Consider the following 11,376-nt stretch of genomic DNA (forward strand, 5'->3'; position numbering starts at 1 on the left):
ATTATGATTATTTTGTACAATTGCTAAAATTGCTCTATGAATTCATCCATCCATTATCTTTACCCGCTTCTTCATTTATGGGTTGCAGGTGTCACTGATGCGCATGTCCCGTCATCACTGTGCGAGAGGCGGGGGACACCCTGGACAGGTCTCCAGTCCGTTGCAAAGACACATAGAGACAAATGAGACAAACAACCGTTCACTCTCTCACTCACACCTAGGGACAATTTAGAGTTACCAATCAGCCTAACATGCATGTTTTTGGTCTGTGGGAGGAAACCGGAGTACCCGGAGAAAACCCACACATGCACGGAGAGAACATGCAAACTCCACCCAGAAAGGCCCTCAGCCGGGATTTGAACTGGGGAGACCTGCTCGCTGAGAGGCGGCGGCTCGACCAACTGCACCACCGTGCCGCCCTGCTCTATGAATGAAGTTTTAAATGTTTTAAATTCCATAACATGAGACCAAGCTGTAAACGTAAATGACTGTAAATCGTTGTAAATGAAAACAAACGGTAAACGAAACATTTCCCAGACGGTGAAATGTTTTGGTCTTGAAGAGGCTCCATGTTATATATACTGTATTTTACCTGCTTTATTCTTCTGTGAAATCACCACTGACTGACCGTATAGATACTAACTCACCACGTGAGATTAGAAACACAAAAATATTTTGAACTCACAAAAATATTTTGAACTCCAGTGTTACATCATGTGATTTCTGTGCTATTATTATAATTTTCAAGGAAAATTTTCTCCATTGTTTTCGTCTTATGTCATCCCAAAGCTCACCACACTTTAAGAGCGCTAGCATCTCAGCCTCTGTCATCTAAACTGGGTGTGGGGATCAAGGGCAGCTAGAGACCATTTGAACATCCACTACTTTGAATGTGTTAACTCGCTCAATCTAACTCACCTTCTCGAAGGTAAACCCTCCAGATTGGTGGAGACCGAGCGCCTGCTCCCGCCTCCTCCGGCTCTCGCTGCTCCTGGATTGGTCAACCTCCTGATGACCCGTGCTGGTGGGTTGTAGCCCTGTGAGGGCGTGTAGTAAGGCGATCGGTAACCAGAGGCAGGGTTTTGATTGGCCGGAGACGATTCAGAATGGTAAAAAGGAGGAGAGCGATTTTCTGGTCCTAGAACTTGAGGCCTTTCTCCTCCAGCGGGGGTGTTCCGGTACAAAGGTAATCCAGGATTATGATTGTTGGAGGATGATGGAGAGCGATAAGGCGGGTGTTGCCCTGGGTAACGAGGAGGGTAGAAAGGGTTGACAGGTGAGGCTGCAGGTTCCCCGTTGCTTCTGTGCAAATAACCAGCCCAGTTTGGCGGGGAGAGTGAGATGGGAGGGGTCTGAGGAAGTGGAGGGGGTAAACACTTCCTGCTCCTTTGTGAAATGCCCACACCACAGGTTTGAGAGCATTCTGACCACTCCCCCCACACAGACCACACCCCCTCTACAGGCTCCGCCTCAAAGGCCTGTCTGGACCTTCGACTTGCAACCTGAGAGACAAACACAACAACAAACACACACAAAGATGTCAAACGCTGATAAAAGCAGGGGTGGGCACAGTTCTGAAAATCTGTTAATAGTGGAACTAATTGTTTAGCAGATTTGCATTTTTGCTAACTTTGTATACCGTTAGCAGAAGTAGCTTTTGCTAAATTGGATTTCGCCAACTTTAAGTCCGTTAACAAAATTCACAAGCTTGTTCCTGTCTGTTGTGGGCGTGTCTTGGAGAGTCCGTTAGGCACAATGTTGGCTAACTATTTGTACACGTAACAAGACGTGATTGTCAACACAGCTTCAACTAGAAGGAGCCGAAGATGTGTGACAGACTGTGACATTCGTCTTAGCAGTTAGCGGTTTAGCATTAGCTTTCACTAATTATTTTAGCTATTTAGCTGTTTAGCAGTTGAGCATTAGCAAAACTAACTGTTTGGTTTGCTGTGCCCACTGCATCACCACCTGATCAAAGTATAAAAAACAATCATTATGCTTATAGTACAGTTCTTCAGCCTCTTAATTCAACATTTTTCAGTCAGGTCATCGGGACAGCCTTTCTTTTTTTGTGCTGAAACGTTTCGCCTTCGATCCAGAAGGCTTCATCAGTCAAGGAAACACACAATACAAAACTGATTCTTCCTCCCACAGCTTACTCCAAAGTGGAACAAACCAGTTTTGTTGGTGCTAAAATGGTCTCTGTGGCACGCCCCCTCCTCCATTGCTTGCCCTCTTCCTTGTTGACAGTCGTGTCAAACTAGTTGAAAACAACAAAGTCCATGCTCAATAATCCAGGTATACAACTGTCTGACTGTCCAGATGACGTGACTGAAAAATGTTGAATTGTACACCTGGATTATTGAGCATGGATGTGTTGTTCAGCCTCTTAACTACCAACAGATATTAAGAGTTCAGACATTTGCTCAAACAGCAGAGGATAAAGAGCTGCATATATATATAATATAATATAATATAATATATATATATATATATATATATATATATATATATATATATATATAAGTTTATTGGGAAACATTTGATCTAAAACCTGGGAACATATAAAAATGTCAATTACACTTACCTTTTCAGATAGTTAAATAAAAAGCCCCCAAACTACCAGAGTCAATTTAAAAAATGTTGAATTTTTTTGTACTTTAAAAGTCATCCAAGAAACAAATCTGGGCCGCCAGACTCAGTCCAGAAGCTGCTTCTTCAGATTTATTCTCGCTGGCAGCAAAGCTTCTCATGAAATAAAAACAGCCGAGGTCAGCATGCTGAAAGATAGCATTACAGACGCTAAAAAGTACTTTATCTGAAGTGTTCCTCTGTTCTCCTATAGCCAAAACTCTGCTGAAAATAAATAAATAAATAAAAACTGCAAACCTTGGCAACATTTTAAAGAAGCACTTAAAAAAGAGAAGAAGGTTTCCCAGTGCAGCATCCAAACTGTCCACAGGGACGTACAGTGTTTCACTGATGAGCTGCAGTGTCGTGAGTTTCCTTCCTTGGAGGCCAAACTCTAAATCCTGAACTCTGTAATCCTGCATCACCTGCCAGCAGCTAGAGAGCAGCTGGATAAATTCACCAGAGGTTATGTCCTATAAAGTCGCCGCAGGAACCAGACGATTGCGGCTGCCTTAGTGTTTTGGTATCTATGTGTGGGTGCCTGTGTGTGAAAACCAGCTGAGGCTTTGATGCGTTCCTCTGCAGTTGTAGATAAATGTTTTTCCTCTCATTTCATAACCGAGGCACCGGCCTGGCTGGCAGAGCGAGAAACATGCGAGCTGAACAAAAGTTGCCTTTGAACATAAATCTGTGGCCCTCTTTCTCTTTACAAGTTTGTGTGTGTACACTGGCAGAAATGTGCAGATAAACATACAAGCTGTTTGTAGACAGGTGTCAGCAACTAAACCTTCGGTTTTTACCAGTTCTGAGGCAAATTTGTCCAGTTTTTCACCACATGAAATGGGTTCCAGTCTTTATCTGGGGTACAGCAGTGGGAGAAAAGGAAGGATGGAGGGATGAAGGAAGTACCGTAATGTGCATGTGTGGGAAGGTGTGCTGCCTGGTTGTAATGAGTGCCATCAAACACACAGCTGAGCTGCCACATAACTGGGACTATTAATGAGCTGTGAGCGGTGACCCCCACAGCAGCCGCCAGTGGCCTCCGGAGCTACTGGTTCAGCTTCTGTACACCTGGAAATACATCTGACAGGAGGGCAGCTATAAACCCTTCTACAATAAGACCTGCGGAGATTCCTTAGACTGAAAAATTTACTGTAAACTTTACAAATTTAGAAAAAGTTTAGTAAACCTTAAATTTATTAATCTCTTAATTTGGGTTAACAGAAGCCTAAGAGCTGATTTTTGCCAGATTTAACTTTTTGGGTTTTGTTAATCTTTTGCCAAAATATATGTTAAAACTGTACTCTGTATTTATTTTATTCGAGCTTTTTACACTGAATTCCTTTTGTATCAGACAGTTATTTACATTTAAGACCGGCTGTGTGAAAACTAGAGGTCTTTATTCACCTCATGAATCAGAGGGCTGCGATGGGATTATCATATATAATCCCTCTTCAAACATGATCCTGAGAAGAGAATCTCTCCTAAAACCCAAATAAAAGATTTTAATAGTTCCCACTGGTACCTTTGTGTTGAGCTTCCTCCTAAAATACCTGTATGTAGTTAAATGTGGCCTATAAAATTAAACACATAAATAAATCATGAAACAAATTCCAAAAGCTTCATTTTAATTTTTTTTTTTAAGTTTCATGTTTTTTGATATAACATTTTATTTCTACTAATAGTCTCTTACTATTAAGGTGAGTTAATGAAATTTCATTGATTAAATGGTTTAAAAATGGCAAATATCAAACAAAGTGCTTCGGTTCAATGTAACACTTGATGCTTTGATTTGTGATGCAAAAGTAATACTGGGCAAAAATCCAAATGGTGCATTCACTTTTAAAGTTTGACTTGTTGTAATTGGCTGAAATGTGTCTTTAAATCAACTCCTTTTCTGATTAGTCATCAGCTTCATGCTCCCATGAGAGGTTCTCCCTGACTCTCCAAACTGAGATCACACAGACAGTCATCTGCTACAGGTAAGATACTGACTCAGAAGTTCTGAAGACCCTAAAGCAAAATTAGAAGAATCCAGATAAACTTTCGGAGAAACTTATTGTTTTAAAGTCTGAAATAAATTGTAAAATTTACTGTAAATGGAAAACTCTTGCTCTTTTCTGCAGCTCTTCTTTCTGTTCATCTGCAGATGAAGCCTCAACACATAAAAAAACTTCCCTTCTAATGTTGCCGTCTCTTTCGAACACACACATTTGATGTCACTAACTCAGACTGATTAAACCTCACATTAGTCGTTTACCCTGTAACTCTTTTGTCTTGGAGCCTGGAGGAACATTCGTACTCTCATTCATACGTTTGCGTCTGGATGAGATGCTTTATGAGGAACTAGTCTCCCTTTCCCACCTCTATAGTGACAGTGATGTTAAACTAAACGATCTAATGACTCACCTTCCTCTTGGCGGTCCTGGTCACGGAGGTGGTGACCACCACAAAGCCCCACAGCACATAAAACCTGAAGGAGAAAGAAGTGGCACAAAAACACAGTTTAAAAACAAACAGCGGACTGAATGAGGTCCTTTCTGGAGCTCATAATTATTCCATGACCTAAACTTGAACGTACAGTAAAATCATGTTAAAACGCACAGAGGCCTCCATTCTTCTCTGTCCAAGGAAAGTCATAGGTGCTGGGTTAACACCCTATCACATGTTCCAGTGACCCAAGTGTAGTTTATGCCTTTTTGTGTCCCCTCTAAAGGTAGCGCGTGGCCTGTGGGAGGGTGATGAATAAATGTTTCTATTTTCCTCCCTGAAGGGGTCACTGACAAACATTCCCAATCGATTTGAGAAATCCAAGTGGGCGCTAACAAATAAATGGGTTAAAGCAGCCGACCTGTTTTTCCTGCGACTGTACACACTCTGAGGATGTGGTTTGAGCACACACACAGCACCCACACCCGCAGTCAACAAAATTCATCCTGTGTTGCTCGGGATGTTTTGGGTTTGCGCTCAAATGAGCAGTGATGTAAACGATTAAGTCTACTAAGAGGAATAAACCCATTTAACCATTTAGATATCTTTATTGGTTTTTACACAAACTTTTAAACTGTCTAAACCAGGGGTGTCCAATCCTGGTCCTACTATCCTTCAGGTTTTACTCTCTCTCTGCTCCAACACGCCTGATTCAATGGTTGAATTACCTCTTCGTGTTCTGCAGAAGCCTGTTAATCCCCCATTGATTGAAATCTAGTGTGTTGGAGCAGAGAATCTAAATCAAACATGCAGGATAGTGGCCCTCGAGGATGAGGACCAAACACCCCTGAGAAGTAAAATTTATGCAAACTAATGCTCCTTATTCCAACAAACATTACACTTTTTTTTTACAAGTTTCACATCAAAACAGACAATTTGTTGGCTTTTCACCCAGCATGTCTCTCATTGCCATAGGACGTACAAACACTCAATGACTTCCATTGTTTCTGACTTTTCTCTGCCAAACTGGAAGCGGAGGGGCTTTTAAACTGGTCATAATTTGAATAAATCACTGCAGAAACCGAAAACTATTCCATTTGTGACAACCAACCCCCTCTGCTACTTACATTTCTGGATATAACTCATTCTTTTCTTCATATTAGGCTTATGTTTCACTTGGCGTTTCGGATTCTCCAGTGAGTTGTTGTCAGGGAGTGACAGACACAGGTGTGTGGTTGCCACAGCAACCATGGTAAGTAACTCACAGCAACATTTCTTTTGTTGTTGGTTATTTTTACACTTCTTGCTTATAGTCAAAAAGCATATGTTGTCTGGATTGTTGTGGGGTGGGATGATGTTAGAACTTGCTGCATGGGAACCATCAGAAAAGTTCTAGTTTTTTTTTGTTAGAATTGGATTAATCTCGAGTTAAGAGACAAAAACAGAAGCAGGTGCATCGCAAACAAGTGGATTTCCATTCCAGTCTGCCAGGAATAACAATAAAAAAATCACCCTGGAAATACTAAACAACTTCTAAAGATGGACACTGCAGCGCTCACCGCTGGAACCGAACCATCACCGCAGCCAGCAGCCCGCAAGCCACATGTGGGCGCAGTAATCGGCCCTTCTTCCCAGTGTGGTGCACCGCCGCGGTCTCTGGAAACTTCCCCTCACCACACCGCACCATTACCCCCCGAGAAACTCACACAAAGGCACAACAGAGCTGCCCAGGCCGAAGTAACGACCCCCCTACTCCGCTCCACGTTTCCAGTGGCGCATTGTAGACTGAACCCAGGCAGAGGGGTGGGACAGAGGGGAAAGCTTACAAAAATCCACCCTGAGGGGGGAGAAAAGAAACGGAACCTGCCTGTGCGTGAAGTTCTATCAGAGCGCTGCGCGCAACGACAGGCACCGTGCGTAAAACCAAAAGCCCTCACCAAGAACGCAACTAACAAACAAAAACAGCCTGCCCGCTCCGAGGGGATACCTATCCACATGTGGCGCCGCAGCTGGATTCAAGGTTTACCTGAAGAGTGAACCGAGCCGCATGCTCCAAGAGTTCCCCCGCGCGCGCACGTCTGGATAATCAGTCCGAGTTTTAAAAAAAGTCTATTCCGGGGGTCCCGTGAGAGACATGTGAAGTTCTCCCTCTTCTTCTGCTCTCACTCTGTCTGTCCCATTGCTGCTGTCACAGTCACTCCCCGTGATTTCTGCGGAGTGGGAAGGGTTTCTCTCCCCCTCCCCCCTCCTCCCCCTCCCTCTTTCAGTCCTGTTCGCTCGACCACTAGTTGCGGGTCTTTATTATTATTAAACGCCGACTGGGAGAGAAATAAAATGGTCAGATTGCACAATTTAAGTTTAAATCGCACACGCCCTCTCTGACACACGCACACTCCTGACTAAGCTATAATAACCCTGAGCCGATTTCTCGTTGCAACACAATAATGGCTCTTTGTGCTCAGTCCCGACCCACTCCTCCCCAGAAACAAACAAAAACTAATTTTATTTTTTTTTAAAGAAAGTTTACATTTCTATTTGAAATCATATGGGCACAAAGATCATAATGGATCATTAAACTCTGACATTTGGTTAAATGTTCCAAAAGGTTGCACATCAACAAGCCTCTGGTTTAATTCTAGCTTAAGTTGATCAATTAAATTCAATTCAGTTCATTTATATAGCGCCAAGTCACAACAGAAGTCATCTCAGGGCACTGAACAGAAAGATTCATATATAAAAATAATAATTTAACATTATTTATCTGAGGAGCAGACTGCTTTGAGTTTAACTCCATCACAGAACTCTCATCTTGAACAAGCATGAAGGCGACAGTGGAAAGGAAAAACTCCCTCATGACGAAGAAACCTTTAGCAGAACCAGGATCAGGACAAGCGACCATCTGCTTTGACCAGCTGTGGAACAGATACACAATGGCAGGTTGAGAATTGTGTTAAAGTAGAAATCGAATGAAAACTATTCAATTTTAACAATTAATTTAAGGAAATGAGGTCAATTTGTCCTTCAGTAGTCTTAGCAGACAAGCCAATAGGATTTTTACAAAAGGAAAGTCTTAAGCCCAGTCTTAAAACTGGACAACGTGTCAGCCTCACAGTCAGAAACTGGAAGTTGGTTCCACAAGAGAGGAGCCTGATAACTGAAAGCTCTGCCTCACATTCTGCTTTTGGAAACTCTAGGAACCACAAGTAAGCCTGCAGTCTGAGAGTGAAATGCTCCGTTAGGAAAATATGGAACAATAAGATCTGTAATATAAGATGGAGCTAGGTTGTTGAGCGCTTTGTAGGTTAGAAGTAAGATCACTCTTCTTGGCAGAATTTGTAGAGTTCATTTGAGTCGATTGGTTTCTTGTTCCAGACCCGGTGTTTAAGTGCAGTCCACAAAACACACAATTCTGTCCAAGTTTCCACCATGCAGTCTTTGATTTGAAATGAACTCCTCCTTCATTTATCCATCCATTTTGTGCACAGCATGATGCTACCACCACCCTGTTTGACTATGGAATAGTCAAACAGGGTGGAATAGTTGAAATTGTGTTTTTAGGTCTGAGAGCCTCAGCTTGCTATTGCCAAACATATTTATTTTAATGGTTAAAAAAAAGAAGTATTTGTCTCATCTGACCATTAAACTTTTCTCCAGCTGTGGGCAGCTGCTTTGGAACTGGAGCTTCTTTCTTGGTGTGCAGTCCAAAACTGTCTTGTTTTTATGTTATGTAATTCCTTGAGTTTATCTTACTCATTACTTGTGGTTTATTTTTCTGTCTTTTGGTTTTGTCTTCTGTCTTTTGTTACTTGTGTTTCTCCGTCAGTTTAGATCCTTATCCACTTGTGTTTTTGTTCTTCATTATTATATTTATTTAGAACTCAGGTCTTGTTTCTGTTTCCCACTCCTCCTCGTGCCATTTCTCAGTCAGCTTCCTCAGAGGTTTTCCAGTTAGTCTACCAGCCTCACCTGTCTCTAATCAACAATCGTCCAGGTGTTTCCATTTCCCACTCACCTCTGTTCTACTTTTTTCAGTCTGATCCACCATTCACCAGTTTAGCATTAATTGGCCTCTATGCCACAAGGGTTGTGTTTTGTGAGTTTGCGTCCCCCCCCCGGGATGGTTTGCCACGTCGGCCTTTTGTTTTGCTGGTTAAAATAAAGTCTTTCTTTTGTTGTTTAACCTTTGAGCTCCCTGCGTCAGTCTGCATTTGGGTCCAGTCCTTCACAAACCCTACAACAACATGCTTCACTGCGAGTGTGTTCAAATAGTTCAACTTGTATGTACAATTTTGAACCTGCGTGTAAAAGAAAAGTAACATTTTGAAACTTGTGCACCCATTTCTTGTACTTAAATATAATTGAAGCTGTAGGATTGCTGTACCCTGGAAAAAGAACAGTTGAAATAAATCATTAAAACTCATAATTAATGTGACATTCATGCCTTTTGTGGGTGCATGTAAACATCTCAACTTTGCGACTGCAGCGAATGTAAACACTTAACTTCAAAAACGTGAAAATGGTTTTATTTACGGCGAATGAAAGACGTAGAACTGTCGGCTTCAGTGGGAAAACTTTTTTTCTTAGCATGATACAAACACGTCTGTGTTTTCTCTTTGCTCTTTAATCACATTTGGACTCCAGAAAGCAGACATGCTCCACCAATTTAAAGCTCAGAGCAGTGCACCCAGGAGACACACCACTTCTGAGCACGAATTATAAGTGTGTACATGTATGTGTGCATGAGTTCGTGGGCTGGGAAATCGTCTCCGCTTTGGTTTAAAGGCAGATGGGGGAAAATGGTTGATGCTAGCTTGTTTACGATTTATGTCGATAACCATTAAGTGACATTTCCAGTTCTCTCTAACATAAGGCCTTCACACCAACAGTAAACAGAGGAGGAAAAGACTGACGTGCACCGAACAGAAAACTGCAGACTTTAGAGGCTCTCGCTCTGGTGTTTCAAAACTTTACATCCAAACTTGAAACCTTTTCCATGAAAGAAGAAATCCCTTAAAGTCTTGCCCAGAATGTACACCCTACTTTAAAATATCACAAATGTAATGACAATAAGAGTAAAAATGTAAAGTGTCACAATGATTATGGAAGGGAAAACAAAACAGCCTTTCTTTAGATTTGGAATGTGGAGCATTTGCTTCAAACTCGTGTGTTTTATTTTTGTCTGAGTCTGGTTCAGATTATTTTTTGGGAGTCTTTTTAGTCCCCTGACAGCTGGGAATAGCTGCATGACACATTTATCAAAAAAAAAAAAAAAAAAAACATCGCCCATGTCACCATAAAAAACAGAGCAGTTGGGACAGCTCACATGATTTAGGGTATAGATGAGAGAGGAGGAGCTTTGTGTCAAACGAGACCCAAAACAGAGAAGACGGCAAATAAGAGAGAAGTGAATGAAGGAGAAAGTAAACAAAGAGGAAGCTGCTTTCCTCCCAAAATGTCAAGAGACTTAAGACTCCAGGAAAAGTTGGAAAAGTGAAACATCTTGAAACTTGCTAACAAATTATTAATATGAATGGATGAAGAAGACACTCTCAAAAAGCTGACAATAGAAAATGCACCATTCTTATTTGTTTGGTTCGGTAATTCAGCCATTTGGCAAGTTTCCCAACAAACTGTGGCAAAAAGCTTCAACGTTAACAGCAAGTAACTTCAGAAGGTTCAAGGGTTTCTTTAAAAAATGATGAGGCTGAAAACTGTCATGGCAAAAGATTTGAGAGGTAAAAACAACATCTCAGTGAGCTTATTTAATGTTGAGAATATCAAACAAAGAATCCTAGAAGAGACAGAAATTATTGTTATAAAGATAATCAGTACAAATATTATACAGCCAGAAGTGCTTATTAAAGTAGTTGTTGAAAAAGGTCTTCGTCAATCTGGATCAGTGAAAAGAGGAGTTTGAGCCGGTGTTAAAACATGATCAGACACAAGATAATTCTGCAGCATGACGCAAAGAGAGCTAAAAGTTGATTAAAGATTAAAATATAAATAAAATAAACTTTTTAGTAGTTTGATCAGTTAAAGGTTCAGCTGTTTGTATAAAAGCCATGCATTCAGCATTATTCATGGATGATGAGTTCATTTTTTTTCAAGCAACCTGTGTTTTCCAGGGAAGGTTGAGCTTTGTCTACGACAGTTGTTCTCACAAGAGCCGGTTATTGGGGGTCCGTTAAAAAAAATTAAAGTAAAAAATATATATACATATCTAATACATATCTATCTATCTATCTATCTATCTATCTATCTATCTATCTATCTATCTATCTATCTATCTATCTATCTATCTATCTATCTATCTAT

At 41.2% G+C, this 11,376-nt stretch overlaps 1 protein-coding gene across 1 annotated transcript in view; it reads right to left on the minus strand.

Annotated features, from left to right (window-relative positions):
- Nucleotides 1–3,552, minus strand: part of adamtsl4 (ADAMTS-like 4) — a 64,640-nt gene extending 61,088 nt beyond the window's left edge. Inside the window, exons 1-2 of the mRNA XM_037676629.1 lie at nucleotides 3,541–3,552; nucleotides 919–1,502 (exon numbers count right to left, since the gene is read on the minus strand). Coding sequence (XP_037532557.1) covers nucleotides 919–1,502; nucleotides 3,541–3,552 — 596 coding nt within the window. The remainder of the gene's footprint in view (nucleotides 1–918; nucleotides 1,503–3,540) is intronic.
- Between the last annotated feature and the right edge of the window lie 7,824 nt (nucleotides 3,553–11,376).

The sequence above is a fragment of the Nematolebias whitei genome, chromosome 5, assembly GCF_014905685.2.
Source record: "Nematolebias whitei isolate Nwh7 chromosome 5, NemWhi1, whole genome shotgun sequence".
NCBI classification, from domain to species: Eukaryota; Metazoa; Chordata; class Actinopteri; order Cyprinodontiformes; family Rivulidae; genus Nematolebias; species Nematolebias whitei.